This window comes from Bidens hawaiensis, unplaced genomic scaffold, assembly GCF_021521415.1.
Source record: "Bidens hawaiensis isolate Kalapana, Puna unplaced genomic scaffold, B.hawaiensis_p1.1 tig00020553_1, whole genome shotgun sequence".
Classification (NCBI taxonomy): Eukaryota; Viridiplantae; Streptophyta; class Magnoliopsida; order Asterales; family Asteraceae; genus Bidens; species Bidens hawaiensis.
Window position 1 is genome coordinate 123,907 of NW_027493146.1, and position 19,612 is coordinate 143,518.

Here is a 19,612-nt window from a genome sequence, read left to right on the forward strand (position 1 = left end):
TTATCTGTGGAGACGACCTTACTTACCCGTACTAGTTATAGGTATTTAAATGATTAAAATACTTGTTTTTTAATTAGAGCACGACATCTACATCAAAACTAAAAGTTTTTTTGGGTTTTTATACCTATATATATATATATATATATATATATATGTATATATATATATATATATATGTATATATATATATATATGGTACTAAAACTGAAAGTTTATTCGGGTTTTTCGGATTAACATAAAACCCATAAGTCAGAGCCAAGAATCAACCTAAATTACATCGGTTCGGGTTAGTCTTTTCTCGGGTTAGTTCGGGTTCGGGTACGGGTTTTCTCAGGTTGGGTTTCGGGTAAAAGTAACAGCCCTATTAGAGAGTATGGATTACAAAAGGTTTAACGAGACATTTGCTTCAAATAATTCTTGGAGAGGTTGAAGATTCGTGTAAGTATTTAAACTAATCATTTTGCTACAATACTTTTATTTTTTGTTTATTGTTTTCACTATTATATAAATTGTATATGTGTTATTGAGTTTATATTTTAGCATATCATTTTTTTGATTCGCCCTAGGTCTCAAAATTTTTATTGATTATTGGGGACGTTCATTTTTGTCTTATTCATTTATCAACTATAAAAATACATGTGTAGTAGGAATGGCAACGGGGCGGGTTTGGGGCGGGTTTGGCTTAACCCGAACCCGAACCCGAAACCAAAAACCATCCCCGTACCCGCCCCATTACCCGTCGGGTTTAATTCGGGGATTCCCCGTTTGGTTTTTTGTACCCCCCCGACCCGCCCCGTCCCCGAACCCGAAAACCCGAAACCGACCCGACCCGTCCCCGAACCCGAACCCGAAAACCCGAACCCGAAAACCCGAAACTGAACATTTATCGAAATAAACTTCTGCATCACACACATAAAAGCTGAAACAATGTGTTACAAAGGAAATAAAACCAAGTCTACATGGCCGAAAAATCATGCCAAATACACAAACTACAAAATTGCGACCAAATCTAAATACCAAATCAAACCAAATCATCCAAAGTCGTCGTGCCACTTTCTTTAGTACCTACCTACATTAAGAATATTTATCAATAAATCAACCAAGTTAAAAGAATAAAAGCTATGTTACAAAAATAGTAAATTTTATAAATATTATTACCTCTTCCACATCCATTTCATATTCAATGGTGCGGCAGTATGCCTCGGTCTCTTCCGAACAAGTTTCTATATTTAATAGTAATAACATAAACATATATTCATGATTATGAAGATAAATAACATGAGTAATAATGTAATATTCAATATAGCGTTACCTCGAATCTCATTCAACAACCAACTTTGAGCACACATTAAAGCCTCCAAAGTTTTTGGGTGAAGTCGACTTCGGTGAGGACTTATTAATCTTCCACTTGTACTGAACGCAGATTCAGAGGCAACGGTGGAAACTGGAATTGCCAATACATCTTTTGCCATCCTTTGAAGTGTCGGATACTTACCTCCATTTGTCTTCCACCAAAGCAACAAATCCAGTTCTACTTCATCAGGCAAAAGATTTTCTTTCAAGTAGTTATCTAACTCTGCCATATCATTCAAGTCATCATTCACCTTAGCTTTGGATTTAATGTCAGATAGGAATTTTTGGAATCCACCAGAAGAACACTCTGACAACCCCGAACTGAATAAAGATGAACTAGAACCACCACCTATAAATTAATGTGAATCAAGATAAATCAAATATTAGCAATTTATATTTATACTCATTAAATATTAATATGATTATACCTTCATAGTAGTTTTTACCACGTGAGTTGGTAGATTCATATTCTTTAAAAAAAGCTCGGACAAAATCCTCAAGAGATTTAAACTCTTCCTTTGCCATTTCTTCACCGTATAAGGCAGGCATAAGCAACTCTACGTATTTTAGCTTGTAACGTGGATCTAAAACCGCAGCCATCCCCATAATCCCATGAATTACAGACCAATATTTATCAAACTTGCTACTCATTTTATACGCCATTAGACTAATGTCAACAATAGAAGACTTAGTCCACTCCCGCATAGAAAAACGAATCTCACATATCAAAGGGAAAAAGACATTAGCAGTAGGATACTTGTTACCAGAAAACAAAAGAGTTACCCGATAGAATAGTTGTAGCTTGTTACATATCTCAGTTGCTAAGTCCCAATCAAGGTCCGTAGGCAAACTAGTATACCTGGGCTCTCTTTGCTTTAATCGCGTGAAAACATGTCTATAAGGTATAGCAACACTAAGCATCAAATAAGTAGAGTTCCAGCGAGTCTTGCAATCAACGATCAGTTTCTTTGTGTATTCCATTTCAAGTTGATTGGCTGCTTCCTCAAATTTTTGCTCTCTTTTTCCTGATGCAGACCAAAATAAAACACTATCTCTAATTCTTTCAATCCCATCCTCAATAACAGACAAACCATCTTGAACAATCAAATTGAGAATGTGCGCGCAACAACGCATATGAAACAACTCTCCTTTCCTCATGAGTGATCTCAATGGAAGCTTCTGTAGTAACTTGTTGATAATTGCATCATTTGTGGTACAATTATCAACGGTAAGAGTAGACACTTTTCTATCAATATTCCAATCACATAGACAATCATATAGCGTATCTGCAAGAACATCAGCTGTATGTGGTGCAGGCACATAAATAAACCTATATAAAATTTATGCATCAATATAAGTGTAAAATACATTTAAAGTTTTAAACTAACTTTATATTAGACTTGTACAGCTTTACCTCATGATTCGGCTTTGCAAGTTCCAAGAGTCATCTATAAAGTGTGCAGTGACGGCCATAAACCCTTTTCTTTGATGGTTAGCTGTCCACATATCAGTAGTTATTGCCACTCTACTTGTGATCCTCCCTAATAGTTTCTTAGTTTTCACCCTTTCATATTCATAAATTTTTAAAATGTCGCTCTTGATGGTATTTCGACTCGGAACCTTAAACAAAGGTTGAAGACCTTGAACAAACTTTCTAAAACCATGATGGTCCACCGTTGTAAGAGGATACTCGTGCACAATAATCATCTCCGCGAGATCTCTCCTTGAGTTGTCTGGATTAAACGTGTAGTTGGAGAGATATGATGAACTACCATCAACTTTCTTTTGCTCCATAATCAAGATGCTTTGTCGTATATCTTTAACAGTTCGTCTTGGACAACGTTCAAAATGATCTCGTAAATGCGATGTGCCGTTTTTGCTTGAACCTCCTAGCTTTTTCTTACAATAGTTACATTCCGCCTTATCTTCACCGTTCACTTTCATTAATTTAAAATGGTTCCACACGGCAGATCTTTTCCTTTTACCACCGACATTTTGACCATCTTCAAAAGTATCATCAAGGTTAGACTCATCGTGGGTAGTAAAGTTAGTTGGTGGTGGTTCATTAGAATCATGTACCCCTTCACTGCTTCCTTGAGGAGTAGAATAAGTAGGAGTGTTTGAAGCAACGGGAGTAGGAGTACAAGTGTCTGAAGCAAATTTATCACCTTGTGATGCCATATAGTTGTAGATGCAACTGAAATAGAATGGCACATAAAAGTCAGTTTTAATGCATGTACAAAACCGAATGCAAAATAATACAACTGACAATTTCATGCTAAATAAACTAACTGATAAACTAACTGACAATTTCATGCTAAATGTAAAGTAGTAATCTGTTTGGATCAAAATGTTATTTTGGGTTAGCCTAATCTTGAACCACCCATTTGATTGTATTCTAGTTGTTAATGCATGTATTGCTTTATCAGATGGTGGAGGTGATAAGACTGGGTATGTTGTAAGCTTGGCAAAACGTGTGGGTTTGGTCGGACTCACAGGTCAAAACAGTTCAGGTCGAATCAAGCTGTTTCAGAAAATGGTTACATTTATTTGGGTCAAAACGGATGTTTCTAAATTGAACTCGGATTGAACCGTAGTGTGAGGCGGGCTGCAACAACCGTAGTGTTAATTCATTTAAATTAATTTTAAGTCACAGATGTTATAATGATTCGAATAAACCTACTTTGATCCATTGTCTAATTTAAGCCGCCCTGATTTCGTTTTATTTTCCGTTTTATGTGTTTGGATCAAAACAGATTACTACTTTACATTTATTGCCTTAAAATATAAAGTAATAAAAACTCTAACTTCTGATCCAAACACATAAAAAGGTTTATATCTTCTGATCCATTGTCCAAACACATAAAAAACTCTAAAATAAAAGGTTTCTTCATAACACCACCAAAGGGTTTATATCAATTTCATGTACCACAAATTCATGCTAAATATAGGAATGAATTTAGTATAGGAATGAATCCTTAACACATGTACAAAACCGAATGCAAAATAATACAACTGACAATTAGGGATCTTACATTACAGGTGGTAGCCTGGTAGAGTGGTAGGATGAGAACGAGGAGGAGGAGGGTGGTCCGGTGGTGCAGACGGGGCGATTGATGGTGGATTGGTGGTGGATTGGTGGTGGATTGGTGGTGCTGCGGACTGCCGATTGGTGGTGCAGATTGATGGTGCTGCGGATTGGCCGATTGGTGGTGCACTGCGGACTGCAGATTGATGGTGGATTGGTGGTGGATTGGTGGTGCACGGTGGATTGGTGGTTATTAGGACTGAGACAGAGACGGCGATGATTTGAGATTGTTAGGTTAGGTTTAGGTTTTTAATATATGTATATATATATTATTTTTATTTATATTTATATATATTATATCGGGGCGGGTCGGGGCGGGGGTACCCAAACCCGAACCCGAACCCGAACCCGAAACAATCCCCGAAACAATCTCCGAAACCCGACCCGAAACCGAAAAAACAAAACCCGACCCGACCCGAAATAAGCCGGTTTTCGGGTTTCCCCGTCGGATTCGGGGATTTTTGCCATCCCTAATGTGTAGGAAATAATCTGAGAGGAAGGGAAGGAGCGAGAGAAAGAGAGAGGAATGGGGGGAGGGGAGAGGAGAGAGACTGGTGATTGATTATTATTTCTTTCAAAATTCAATGTTTTCAAAAATTTAAATATCTTTAAACTTTTGTTTAATGAAAAGAAGGAAAAAAATATAATAAAACGATATTGAACCCGCACCCCAGTAAACGAATGCAAGGGTTTTACCGTGGCACAATCTTTCAATTTTTAACTTGCTAGTAAAAAGAAAAAAAAAAACTAGTTAAAAAATAGCTAAGTTAATAAATTCATATTTTTCCTATAAAAAGAGTAAAATATGCATTTTATAAGTTATTATTAATAAATATATTAAGATGATTAAAAATGAAATATTTTTTCTATAAAATCGTCTATGAGGCTTGATTACAAATGCTAGTTTCACCCAAGTAGGTAAATGACAGAATTACCCTAACATTACATTAAAAAGTTAACGGGACTATTGAAATGTGCGAAAATTGAAAGATTTGAAACCACAAAGGTTCAACTGCACATAATAAGTATTTAAAATTGTGTAACATACCAAACTTAGTGGACAAAAATGACACTTTTGTTTAATAGAAAGAAAAATTAGAAATATATAATCTCACTTTTTGTGTATTGGTCGATAATTATCTTATCTTTAAAAATCTCTGCTAACGGTCCAACCTTTCGACTATTTTTCTCTCAGTGAACCTTCGTTAAAAAAACACTTAACTTCGTTAAGTATTTTTTCGAATTTCAAACCAATGTTTTAAGGCTTTTGATCGGAAGAAAAAATACGAGTCGGCTGATGTAAAACTTATCTCCAATGGTGATTTAAATGGCTTGATTTTTGTTAATTGGAAATTCCAACACCCGAATTGAAACATTGTTTCATTGTTTGATTCACAGTTTCGAGATAAATTTTACATCAGTCGACCCGCATCTGTTTTCCGATCAAAAGCCCTAAAACATCGGTTTGTAATTCTAAAAAAAACTTAACAACGTTAAATGTTTTTTAACAGAGATCCATTGGAAGAAAATAGTGGAAAGGTTGGACCGTAAACATGTATTTTAAATGTGAGATTATTATCGAACAATAAATAAAAGATGAGATTCTTTATTTCCAATTCGCTAAATAGAAATGTGCAACACCAAAAAACTAAACTTAGCACAGACTACTTCACATTTAAAGGCCACCACTTCAGGGTAAGGCCTGACTTTTTTTTAGCCGGTTCCGAATTCGTAGATACTCGAGTACTTTTACCCCTTTTTGTCACCCCCATCCCTTTATGTTCAAAGACCAATTTATTCTATATATTTTTTTAAGGCTAAAGGGTATGATTTATTGAGTCATTTCCTATTATTCATCACGTCTGCATCATGTCGGACCGGTGCGGGACACGGTTTCCCAACGATTCACGGGGCAACGTGTTAGAGTGCGGAATCCTCTAACACGGCGATTCGGTGGTGATCAACAACGCGCGGTAACGATTCCTAAGACGGTTTGACACCTAGGGACGGAGGAAAGGACCGACACGTGAAGAACGGGCAGAGAGTATTTCAGCAGAGTGGTGGTTCGTGACTGTGTGTAGAATGTGTGCTCCGTTGTGAAATTTCCTAAGTTTCGTTTATATATCGAAAACTGGTTCGATCGAATGAGTCTCTCATTCGATCGAACGAGACCTGGTTCGATCGAATCAGTCACTGATTCGATCGAATCAGTTTCTTTTGACATTTTCAGTCCGTTAACTTAGTTTCACGATCGTTATCTTCATATCGAACCATCCTGATAGAACTGGGGACATACACATGACATTTCATGTCCTAACAAACTCCCCCTTGGAGCCAGTTCTATTTACTTACAATCAATCGAGTTCTCTTGCTCGATCGTAACTCCCCCTTGGAGTTATCTCACTCTCTCTTTTCTCAAAGCTAATGGTGCGCATGTTGCATCCACGAACTCCTTTCATCATGAAGTTCTCTCAGGATCAAATGGTCCAGTCAGTCAGACTTACCATAGGTTCCGCATATCCTGAGAAGCTGTCAATTGAAACTTTAGATAAACATTTACGCACAATCTATCACAATGTTCCAAAACAAATTACATTCAACTCAAAAACAATTACAACCAGAAGATTAAACCTTTCATTACAACAAGAAACAAAATAAACATGACAATTAAGCTTCAGTCTCTTGTGCATACTTCTTCTGTTGCTCTTTCCAATTTGATCCTGCATGTATGTCATAGGCAAAGCAGATCCTAATGACATTTCTATACGTTAAAGCTTGCTCCATGTCTTCGGGGGCGTAGAGAATCTCTGTCTTGTACAGCGTGTAGACGTCCTCCCGTGACAAGTTTGTGAGCCACATAGGATCAAAGATACGAATTGTGCTCCAATTTCCATTGTCGTTGAGCACGATGACTGCTTCATGCAGTCTTCCGTCATAGTACCAATGCCTGAACGCTTTGTAGAAGTCCTGCTTCATCTTTCTTAGAGGAATCTTCTTCATCGTGAGTGGTGGCATGTACTTCAAAACAATCTTTGGCCTGTTGGTGATCGGATCGATCTCCTTTTTACTTGTATAACGCTTTGGCCTTTGCGGTGTAATCAATCTCCATTTTGAGTTGTATTCCTTTCGTAATACACTCTGATAGTACGATGCGAATGGAGATGAGCTTGCGTATAGCATGTCCAGGAAATTAAGACGATTAAGATCGTAAGTTGGAAGAGTCTTCAAGTCTGTGATTCGTTGATAGTACTCAACCCCCTTTTCCCTTTTGACAGCTACGCAGTTCAGGTCTTTCAGACACGCCCAAGCTAGGATTTCTCCAGAGGTTCTCCGACCCTTAGTATCATATGACTTTGTGTGAGGAATGGTCGGTTTCGCTTGGCGTTTAGACCTGATCTTTTCAAGAATAGCATTGAACGCTTTCTTGCATTCTTCTGTTTTGTCTTTAAATTCGGCTTGATCGGCTTCAGACGGCTGTTTCATAGCATTTGACCTTTCGTCAGCCTTCTTCTGCACTTCCTCCTCGTTTACGTTTTGAAAGAAGCTTGATGAGTTGGGAATATCGTCAGTTTGCGACGTGTAGTACTTAGGATATTCTTCCCTTGTCAAGTCTTCTATTTCGACATCTTCGAAGTGAGGAGGATCGACTTGTGTCGGATCAGCGGCCGTCGGTGATGGTGAGTCGGTTGAAGCAGCTGCAGCAGATGTGGATTCTGTTGAAGGCAAGGCCAGAACTTTGCCTGTTTCTTCGTTTGAAAACTCGAACATTTGCTCTAGCTCTTCTTCCGTGAAGTTGTGCGAAATCTCACCTTCTTCCAAGTCTCCACTTGAGAAGATTTGCTGTTCATCTGGGTTGTCCAAGAGATACGTGAAAAACTCCGCTGCTGTTTTTGACTGCAGCGGTTGGACATTTGATGTATCAGCATCACCTGCTTGATTAATAATCACAACACAAAGTAACAACAAATTTAAGTAAACATATGTAATATCATAAACATTAAATACAATATCATTACATATGAAACTAGGTTTACAAACAAATCATTAATTGAAAAGATTTAACATTTAAGTCCTTACTACATTCACTCAAAATACTCTTAACTACCTTCACCTCCATCATCAGAAGAGTCCAGTTCGTCTGTGTCCACATCGACATTGGTTGGACCTTCCAGACGAAGAACATCACCCTTCAGCTCAGTCACTCTTGCTTCAAGGCGTAGATTTGACTCTCTCAGCTCGGTGATCAAAGAACCTTGTTCATTGATCGAAGATCCCTGTTCAGCGACAGTAGCATTTAACTGACTATTTTCAAGCCTGAGCATTTCGTTCTCAGCTTGAAGTTTAGCAATCTGCTCATCTCTGAGCCGATTCTGTTCTTCTTGCTCTGCCTTGAACAGTAACATCTTCATCATCGCCTTGTGCAAATCAGCAAGTTCGGATGCAACCTTTTGAGGTATGGCCATTTCAGGTTGAGCTTGAGGAATAGGTTGTTGAGCTGACTGCGGTGTTGGTGGCTGTGCTGGTTGAGCAGGAGGAGCAGCAGAAGTCCCGACGGATGGTAACATTGAGGGACGCGGTTGATCGGGAAATAAGCTTCGATACTTCCGAGTAACCTTCTTCTTTTGCCTCTTTGCAGGCCTTTCTTCTCCTACATCTATGTCGGCCGGATTTTCCACGGCTCTGACTTCCTCACCAGTTTCCAACTCTTCTTCATTTAGAAACGAATCAGCCTCCTTTTCAGCTTCGGTCCTTGTATCTTCAGGGACCGCCACCTCCTCAGTGTCAGAGTCGTCGCTTGATTCCTGCAAAGGTAAGTTTTCGACGTCTGAGTCACTGGTATCATTTCTCCATTTCCTTTTAGGAGGGGCCCTGTAAGACGGATTCACCAAATGCCCGAAGCATCTTTTGATTGGTGGCCTGGTTGGACGTTCCTTGTAAGATTTGAGACGGTTGAGAGTCTCATTTTTCATGTGGTCCAGTTTCACCACATCACCTTCGTTTTCTTTCAGTAACCCTGGTGCTTGAGTATCGACAATCATTTGCACGAACCGTGGGAACTGTAGAAACTTCTCACTTTTCCCTTGCTTCAACGTGATGTTCTCGACCATATGACCGAAAGTCATCTGAGAGAAGTTGTATGGTCGGTTCATCACCAAAGCAGCTACAGTGAACTGCATGCTTTCCCTCAGCTTGTCAAAGCTGGTTCGTTGAGGGCCCAAGCAGTGCATCACAACGTGTGCCAAATATTTGAACTCGGGGCACAAGTTGGCCTTATGAAGCAGACCGGCATTGAGGTCGCCGTCATACTTCATACGTGCGAAACATCCTCTTGTTGCAGCAGGATGTAGGGAGGTCGGGTCTGATTCATCATCTTCAAATCCACAGACTTCTCGAATGACCTGGGCAGATATAACAATTGCATGCCCTCTAACGGTGGAGCGAATAACCGACGGCACGACTGTTTTGTCGTGCGTGGCATTCCTCCAAAACTCTTGTTGGATAGACATGATAGGCTCAATAATCCTAGAGATGGGTCCAGAGATCCTCGACCTCTTCAGAAACTTTATCACCGTTGCAAAGTCTTTCCCGTGGCTCGACTTTTCGTCTAGAAAAGCCACGATGTTGTGCTTGATGGACGTTTTGTACGGGGCAACCACTACTGCAACTTCAGCCATTGAATCTGTAAACTTAAACGTGTTAGAACGAACAGATATTGAAACGACTGAATGCGTTTAAACTTTTCAAATTTTCTGGACTAGTTCGATCGAACGAGTAACACATTCGATCGGTTGAGCTATTCATTCGATCGAATGAGATCTGGTTCGATCACAGACAATCGAATGAGATAGATCTTATCGTTGACTTCTGATTCGATCGAACTAGTGGTCGAATAAGTCACATTCGATCGAATAAGAAACTCGTTCGATCGAATGGACTGGTTCGACTCATTCAAACAGAAACCCAGAAACGAAGAACACCGAACCCGGAAAACTTAAACGATCAAGAACTCGATCAAAACACGGTTAAAAACAAGTAAAACTTACATTTTCGTGATCTACGTGAAAAATCGAATAATATGATCGGATCAAAAAGAGGGTTTGAGGAAAATCAATTTGAGAGCAAAAATCCGTAAAATATTTCGAATAAAACTGATCGATCGAATGAGTTTGAATATTTATACTATTTTTGGACTTATTCGATCGAACGGACTTGTTCGTTTGGACCATTCGATCGAATGAGATTCTTATTCGGTCGAATGAGTCTCTTCGCAACTGTTTACATTCCTCAACCACTGATTAGATCGAATTTGTTCATTCGATCGAGTTATTCGTTCGAATAGCAACCTATTCGATCGAATGAGGGAAAACATTTGAAAAATAAATTTTTAAATTTCTTATTTCCCGTCCATCGATCGTGATGCCTTTGAACCTGCACGAAAACATAAACTTTTGACACTTGGTTAGTTTTCGTAGACATTTTCCAATCCTGAGAGCTTCGTTCCTACAGAACATATAGATCATAATACATTAGTAACAAATGGAAAAATATCAGGCTCAAACATCTTTGGGTTTTCTTGTCACTTCATTCTTTCTTTCATGCACAGCCTGTTGCACAGATGAACATTTAGCAACCTGCATGAAGTTTTCTTTCATTCCTACACACTGGATAAACATTTAGTAGGAACAGACAGGGATCAGACTACCTGTCACGATGATTTCTCATCGATTCTCAAACAAACAGAAATAGATAAAATGAGAAAGAAAAAAAAAATAAATAGAAATAAAATCTTTTTTGGTTTTTATCAAAATATTTACAGGGAGGGACAGGGATCAGACTACCTGTCACAATGATTTCTCATCGACATTAAAGCAGAATAAAATTAAAGAAAAATTAATTCAGAATAAAAATGTTTTTGAATTTTTGTCTTGTTTCTTTTTATAATATTCAAACTGAAATAAACATCTGTAAAAAAAAAATTTAAAACACATTATTTTTGGTTGAGAAGGATCTATAATAAGAAATCATACAGACGTATATGACTATCTACTGAGACTTTTTGAGATTTTTTTTTTTTTTTTTTTTTTTTTTTTTTTTTTTTTTAATATACGAAGTTGAACAAGACATAATGAATATTCTTTTTGTGAGAAAGATCCGAACAGGAATCATACTAATTAAGTGACTGTCACATAGATCCGTGTTGAGCTGTATTATGACATAAAGAAACAGGTTATGAGCATGAAAATAACTTAAAATGGTTTTCATCGTTTCTGTGATACGAGTTAGGTTCAATTATGTCTCAAAATTTAAGTGAATAACAACTCAGAGATTATGATGCCTCCTATCTATTCTCAAAGCGTATTTGGCTTTCCCCAAGTCACCCCGAATTGACTTTGACCCATAGTGTCTGATTAAGGTTGTAAGTGTCTTCATCTGCTTCCCGTTTTCTTTCTTACTCCATAATTGAGAAGTCTTGACATTATTAACTCTAGAATGTTTCAATAACTCATAAAGAATCATTTTTTTTTTTTTTTTTTTTTTTTTTTTTTTTTTTTTTTTTTTTTTTTTTTTTTTTTTTTTACATAGACTTCAGAGTAGTAAAACAATTGCAAGTCCCGAATCTGGATCACTGCAGTTTCTTCATGCACTATCTTTACGGGAATCAGAACACTTATGGGCTCGTGTATGACTGGGTAATCGCTTTTCTGCCTATCATTCGGAAAGATATATATGAAGACAAACAAAACTCTTAAGGAGTTTCCACGTAAAATCGAGTAGATTTAGTTTGTATCACATCTACTTTTACGCACCATAAAAAGCTACCATGACACACAATGACTGTTCTAAAGCCTTTTAAGCCTAATAACTTCACTAGTTAAGCACACAGAATCAGTGTATCTATCATTTTCCAAGGTTGGATCAATTTCTCATTTTCTGAATATAAATGAATGTCTTTAAAAAACGTTTAAATTATTTCGCCCCGATCAAGTCAAAGTCTTCAGGTAAACGGCTATCCTGAAGATCCAATGGATCAACTGGACCGACCACATACGAGTATGTGTCCTTCTAACTAAGTATAACCGACTATTTTTCAGCGAAAGAATAAAAACCATCAAAACCCGCCCCGATCACTTTCAGTCATCTGGTTAATGGCTATCCTCATAATCTACTAGTAGAAATAAGGACCAAAACACATCCGAAAATGTGTCCATCAAACTGAGGTAACCGACATAATTTTAAGCGATAGTGATGTATAAAAATTTAATATAAGAAAAATGAAAATAAGCTGTACAGAAATAGCAAATCTTTTTGATGTCTCAGTATGATAGCGTCTGTGTACTATCACCTTTCTTGTAACAAGATCAACTTCTCAAAATTTTGAAAATTTTTTTAATGTTTTTGGGTTTTTGTATTTTATATTGTTTTTGGTTTTTCTTGAACCTTTTCTCCCCCTAGAATTTATAAAAAACAAAATCTTTTTGGATTTTTTTTTTTTTTTTTTAAATTTTTAAGAAAAGAAAAATGAAAACAATTTAAATGATATCTTCAGGAACATCATCTGATATACGTTTAACGCCGTTGATCTCTAGTAAATATAAAAACCGTGGTTTATCAAATGCTTTAGTGAAGAGATCAGCGCGTTGTTCCTGAGTGGGGATTTTTATCACATCGATTAACTTCTTTTCGTAGCAGTCACGAAGGAAGTGATATCGAATTTCGATGTGCTTCGTTTTGCTAAAATGAACCGGATTTTTGGTAATTGAAATTGCAGCAGAATTATCAATATATATGGGAGTAGTAGAGCATTCAATACCGTAGTCACGCATTTGTTGCTGAATCCAAATAACTTGAGAACAGCAACTGGCAGCCGCAATATATTCCGCCTCAGCTGTTGAAGTGGAGACTGACGTCTGCTTTTTGCATTGCCACGTTACTAAACGACTTCCAAAGAACTGACATCCTGCTGTTGTTGATTTGTAATCGAGTTTACAACCACCATAGTCCGAATCACTATACGCATGTAGATCAAAGTTATCATCATAAGGATACCAAAGACCCCAATCAGGAGTACCCTTCAGATAACGCAAAATTCTTTTGACTGCAATCAGATGGGAGACCTTCGGCTTTGACTGGTAACGTGCACAGAGACACGTAGCAAACATTATGTCTGGCCGAGAAGCAGTCAGGTACATTAGAGATCCGATGATCCCTCTATAGTGAGTTGGATTGATCAATTCACCCTTCTCGTCAGGATTAATCCCGTGATTAACCTCTAAAGGAGTTCTCTGTGAAGAAGAACTCAACATCTCAAACCGTTTCAAGATGTCATTGACGTATTTTGTCTGGTGAATGAAGATACCGGAATCTTTTTGATCAACTTGAAGTCCTAAGAAGAACTTCATCTCACCCATGGAGCTCATTTCAAATTTTTCTTTCATCACTTGTTCGAACTCCTTACAAAGTGTTTTATTCGTGGACCCGAAGATGATGTCGTCCACGTACACTTGTACCATAATTAGATCTCCTTCTTTTTCTTTTGTGAATAACGTGCAGTCAATGGTTCCCCTTCGAAACCCGTTGTTGAGAAGGTGTTTGGATAGTTCTTTATACCAAGCTCTCGGGGCTTGGTGAAGACCGTACAAAGCCTTATTGAGCAGATAAGCTTTGTCCTTGTGATATGGGTCTTCAAAACCTGGAGGTTGTGCCACATATACGGTCTCTTCGATGTGACCGTACAAAAAGGCACTCTTGACGTCCATCTGATATACTTTGAATTTCTTGAAAGATGCATACGCCAAGAACATCCGAATTGCCTCCAAACGAGCAACCGGAGCATATACCTCATTGTAGTCTAGGCCTTCGATTTGCCTAAACCCTTGGACCACCAGGCGGGCTTTGTTGCGAACAATCACTCCACGATCATCACGTTTACATTTTAGTACCCACTTAGTGCCAATTTTCTTCTGTCCTTTGGGGAGATCCACCAGCTTCCACACACCAAGTCTTTTAAACTGCAATAATTCCTCTTGCATGGCTGTGACCCAGTTGGGATCTTTCAGCGCATCGGTGGTGCTGTGTGGTTCTTCTTGTGCTAAGAAGCATTCATGGGCATTAAGAGCAACTAATCCTGACTCCATCATTTCTGTGTAGAGACCAAAATTCAGCTGTCGACGAGTTTTGACACCCTGTTGAATGTCCCCTATAATGTTGTCTTGTGGATGATCACGTTCAGTCCTAACAACCGGATTGTCAGAAACGACAACATTTTGTTCCAAGTTAGTTAAGTTCGGCTCAGGAACTGGAGCGGATTGTGGTGCCTCTGAAGTAGACGTTAGAGGCTGATCTGCATTCGGCACTTCTTGATTTGACGATGAAGGTTGTGACGTAACCTGAGTTGGTGCCGATTGTACATCATCTGCTGGAGATTCATCTTCAGATTCAGATTCGGAAGATTCTTGAACTTGATCGCTAGACTCTGTGGAGGAAGATGATGACGGACCAGGATGAGTTGAAGATTGCAAAGATTCATCAGGAGGTGCATTTTGCGCCTCATACATCATTTGAATAGCAATCTCATACAGATTGAATGACTTGAACAGTTTGTCATAATCAAACAACCAGTCTTCTCCTGTCCCCTTGGCTGGTTCTGTGTAGCGTTGAACATCGACATGGTACCATTCTTCAACTAATTTTGTTGTTCTGTTGAAGACCCTTTTGAGAGGTATGCTGTAACCCAGAAAATAGCCGTTGATGATCTTCTCCTCGAACTTATTATCGACTTGCCTTTTAAGTAACGTGCAAAGAGCCCCGAATGGTTCCAGGTGCTCTAAGTTAGGCCTTCGTCGTTGAAGAAGCTCGAAACTTGTCTTGCCGTGGCGCTTGACGATGCCTACCCGATTTAATGTGAAACAGGCGTTGGCAATTGCCTCACTCCAAAACGTAACAGGTAACACTGAGTCGGCTAACATTGTTCTTGCTGTCTCGATTAACGTACGATTTTTCCTTTCAGCAACCCCGTTCATTTGAGGAACATATGGGGCACTGAACTCCTGAACGATCCCTTTTTCTTTGCAGAAATTTTCAACATTCGCATTTTTAAATTCTGTACCGTTATCTGACCGCATTCTTCGAACCTTCAGATTGTATTGAGACTCAATAGTTGTAACCAGCAGTTGTATACACCCAAACGTTTCTGATTTTACTTTCAAGAAAAACACCCAAGAGAATCTAGAATATTCATCAGTAACCACTAGACAGTATGAGTGCCCAGAGATACTTTTGACGCTTATTGGGCCAAAAAGATCCATATGAAGGAGTTCCAACGGAATATCAATTGAGTGGAAACTCTTAGACTTGTGGGACCTTTTTATCTGCTTTCCGGCTTTGCACTTCACACATGAATCAGGGAGACGAAAACTTCTCAGATTAACTCCCTCAACTAGTCTGCGGTGCACAAGCTTGTTCATGTTCCTGACATTTATGTGTCCCATCCGTCTATGCCATAAGACAGTATCACGTTCGGATGCCTTGGACACGAAACATGTCGCCGTTGGAGACGTTGACCCTGCCTTAGCCATATCCAGAATGTAAAGATCACTCTGGCGTGCAGCTGACATTAAAACCTTGTCTTCAGGAAAGTTGAAATCCTTAGGCAAGATGTGGCAATCTCGGTCGTCAAACATAACTTTGAAACCTTTGTCGCAGATTTGACTTATCGACAACAGGTTGTTCTCCAACTCTTTGATGAAATTTACTTTCTCAAACGAAATTCGCCCATTAGACACCATTCCTTGGGCCGTGATATAACCTCCTTGATTTCCTGCAAAGGAAACTGCACCTCCTTTTATTTGTCTGACACTTGAAAGGAGATTCATGTTTCCAGTCATGTGCCTGGAAGCTCCTGAGTCTATGATCCACATGTTGAATCTTGGATCATATAGAGCAACCTGCACACAAAAACAAAAGGTTTAAATATCATTGGAAACCCAAGCCCTTAAGGTCTTGGGTTTTCCATCTTCATCACGAATGAACAATTCAATCCATTTACCCTCATTAACACTGTTTTCAGATTTGACGTTGTTATCAACAGTGTTAGTTTTCTTAGGTTTCCAAAAGTCAGTCTTCTTCTCAGCATGTTTGAGATAGCTGGTTGAAGACTGAGTTTCACTTGTCGAAGTGGAAACACTTGGATCTGAGGGGTTTGGGGATTGGTGTGGTGAGGTTGGCTGAGGTTTCCGAGGAGAAACCGACCTCGGTGTGTGAAACCGTTCTTGACCTTGAATGTCAATGGTCGATCGCCTCCTAGGAGGTGACTTGACATACCTCGGATCCGGAGTCGATATGTACTGCTTAGGATCCGTGTACTTATAGCAAAATCTTGCTATATGCCCTACCTCTCCACACGAAAAACAGTAGTTTCTCCCCCTTTGACTTGGTGGAGAGAAATAACTCTGGTTTTGTCTGTTATCATAGTACCCCCTGGATTTGACATTTTGGGGTGGAGTTTGTCTAGGAGGGTGTTTTGGGAAATTATGTTTTTCATTAACGTTACCCTCCTTTACAAACTGGGTACTATGTTCCACATAGACTTTCTCAGATTTAGGATTAAACTTTTTCTTCTGAGAACTTCTTGTTGTTGTTGCCTTTGACTTAGATGGTGGTGGGCCCGATTTAGTTGTAGAACCTAAGTCTGTGGCATCAACATTTTGTTTGGACTCAGGAGCCGGGTCAATGACTTCTTTACCCTTAGACTTAGAAATTTGGTTTGTGTCCTCGGGTATATAATCATTTGATTCATCATCCGGCACAGCTCCTGGTGTGCTTGAAAATTGATTCAGGATCGGGGGTGGGACATTGTTGTATCCCACTCCTTTTTCCTTTTTGCCTCGGAACTCGGGAATAATGTGTTCTAATAAATAAGATGAATTTGAATAACTTTTTAATTTGAAATTTAATGATTCAAAATCAGCTTTCAAGTTTTCCAATTCTTTTTTCAAAACATTATTCTTATTTATGTGAAAATTGATAGAATCTTGTTGATTAAGAACACATATTTCAAGTTCCTTGTTCTGACGCTTAAGGCCATCAATCTTTTCTTTAAAAACAGACTCTTTCTGCTTCCAAGCCTTATTCTGTGCAAGCGCGTCAGTCAGTTCCATTAAAGATCTTGAGGCTGCTTGTTTGTAAGCCTCGAGATCTTCAATTCTCTCTTTTAGAGATTGAATTTCTTGTTCATACAACTCACATTTTATGCATTTAACATTTACAGATTTAGGAGTTGAAGGGTTAGAACTTACCTTGGCATTTGATGAAGTGTCTGCCATGAACGCGGAGCATAGTTTCCCCGCTCTACCCAAAAACGATGGAGAAGTTACTTTAATTTCTGCTTCTTTGACTTCTTCAACTTTAGCAGCCTCTGCGGGAATTGTCGAACATGGGGATGATTGAGGAACATTTGACTCTTTTTCGTGATCCTCCTTAATCTCCAAAGATACCACTTCAACCTCAGGTTCTCCTTCATGGACTTCAGCAGCTGGTTCATCGACAGTATATTCTTCATTGGTCGAGGAAACAACAGACTCTGTTTCAGAGTTTTCATCTACTACTGTGACATCAGCCATGTTGATGCTCAAGTTCCATGTCTCGCCTTCATCCCCTTGAACTGCAAGAGCAGTTTCGTTGTTGATGTCGACGTTGTTTGCTGCGGTTTGATTTTGAGGGACCAGTTGTCTCTCAAGGTTGACAGTTGCAGCTGCTGCAGCAGGAGTGGATGATGATGAAGTGGTTCGGAAGGGATATTGGTGACCTTCCCTTCTTGGCTTCGAGCACTCCTTGGCAAAGTGACCAAGTTCGCCACAGTTGTAGCATTTTACTTTGCTTTTATCAAAGCCGAACTTGGATTTGTTGTTTATTGAGAGGGCCTGACCTGTTTTCTTCGTCCACTTTCTGGCCCTTCGGAACGCACTGCCAAGAGCCCACATAATGTCTATGCGTTCCATATCATCTTCGTCAAGCTGTTCATAGTCATCGCTGTCCAGATGACTATTTCCTAGCTTACCCGCCACCATTAAACTGTAGGACTCAATTATCGTGCCTAGAGTTGCCATGTGTTCTTTGGCAACCTCCACTGTTACTGTTCCCAAGCCTTCAGTATTCAACGTTGCTTTCTCCGTTGACTTGGGTCCGGAGTTAGTACTTGAGTTTCCAGAAGTTGATAGTGGGACGGAAGATCTCGTTTCAGTCCCCTTTGATTGATTTGACGTTGAGGAGACAAAAGCAGTCTTCATCGGAGCATGATCAGTTGAATCTGACAAAGGAGGTTTTGACATGTAAAGTGATTTGTCAGAAGTTGATCTCGGTTTTCTGGAAGAGGCTCTTAGTTCAGCCTCTTCGTGTCTGATTTCTTTAATAAAATCAGACAGGAGAATCGTCTCCAGCTGATGACTTCTTCTCATTACTGTCAGGAAGGTGCTCCAGCTAGGTGGAAGTCCTTGTGCAAGACATCTAACTTTCTCAGTCCCTGTAGTTTTGACGTTATAGGACTTGAGTTCTGACATTAGATGGTAAAATCTCGACAGTAACGACTCAATATCTTCTCCCGACTCTGGACTAAACAGATCAAATTCACGCTTGAGCTCCCGTGCGTGAATTTCTCTAAGGGAATCAGATCCTTCACATCGGTCAACCAGTGCGTTCCAAAGAGTTGACGCTGTAGTAAACTGGTTAAACTGATGAAAAAGATCAGTGGAGAGTGCTTGTGATAGTAAGGAGAAGGCTTTCTTCTCAGCATCGAAGGCTATCTTCTGTTCTTCAGATAGCCTAAAGTAGCTCAACGACTCACCATCATCATTGGTCGGATGAACCCAAGCTGTTTGAACAGCTTCCCATAATCCAGGATTCACACCGGTTATATGAATTTGAAATCTTGTCTTCCAGGTTGTAAAGTCGTTTAATGTCATCAGCTTTGGTGGCTTGTTGTAGCTTCCCGATTCAGAATCGCTTTCGAGAATCGATTGGATCCTCTTGTTGGTACTCGAACTTGAAGCCATTTTTGATCCTTTGGTTAACTTTGAACTGTTGATCGAATGAGACTGGTTCGATCGGACGAGTGCCTTATTCGATCGAATATGTTCTGATTCGATCGAATGTCTCTCTGGAAAACCGAACTGATCT

General features: G+C 39.2%; 1 protein-coding gene across 1 annotated transcript in view; it reads right to left on the minus strand.

Moving 5' to 3' along the window:
- Positions 1 to 1,021: 1,021 nt before the first annotated feature.
- The window catches only part of LOC143561118 (zinc finger BED domain-containing protein RICESLEEPER 2-like), a 31,835-nt gene continuing 13,244 nt past the window's right edge, over positions 1,022 to 19,612 (minus strand). Inside the window, exons 2-7 of the mRNA XM_077049257.1 lie at positions 3,646 to 3,656; positions 2,768 to 3,550; positions 1,782 to 2,683; positions 1,313 to 1,702; positions 1,159 to 1,223; positions 1,022 to 1,069 (exon numbers count right to left, since the gene is read on the minus strand). Coding sequence (XP_076905372.1) covers positions 1,022 to 1,069; positions 1,159 to 1,223; positions 1,313 to 1,702; positions 1,782 to 2,683; positions 2,768 to 3,550; positions 3,646 to 3,656 — 2,199 coding nt within the window. The remainder of the gene's footprint in view (positions 1,070 to 1,158; positions 1,224 to 1,312; positions 1,703 to 1,781; positions 2,684 to 2,767; positions 3,551 to 3,645; positions 3,657 to 19,612) is intronic.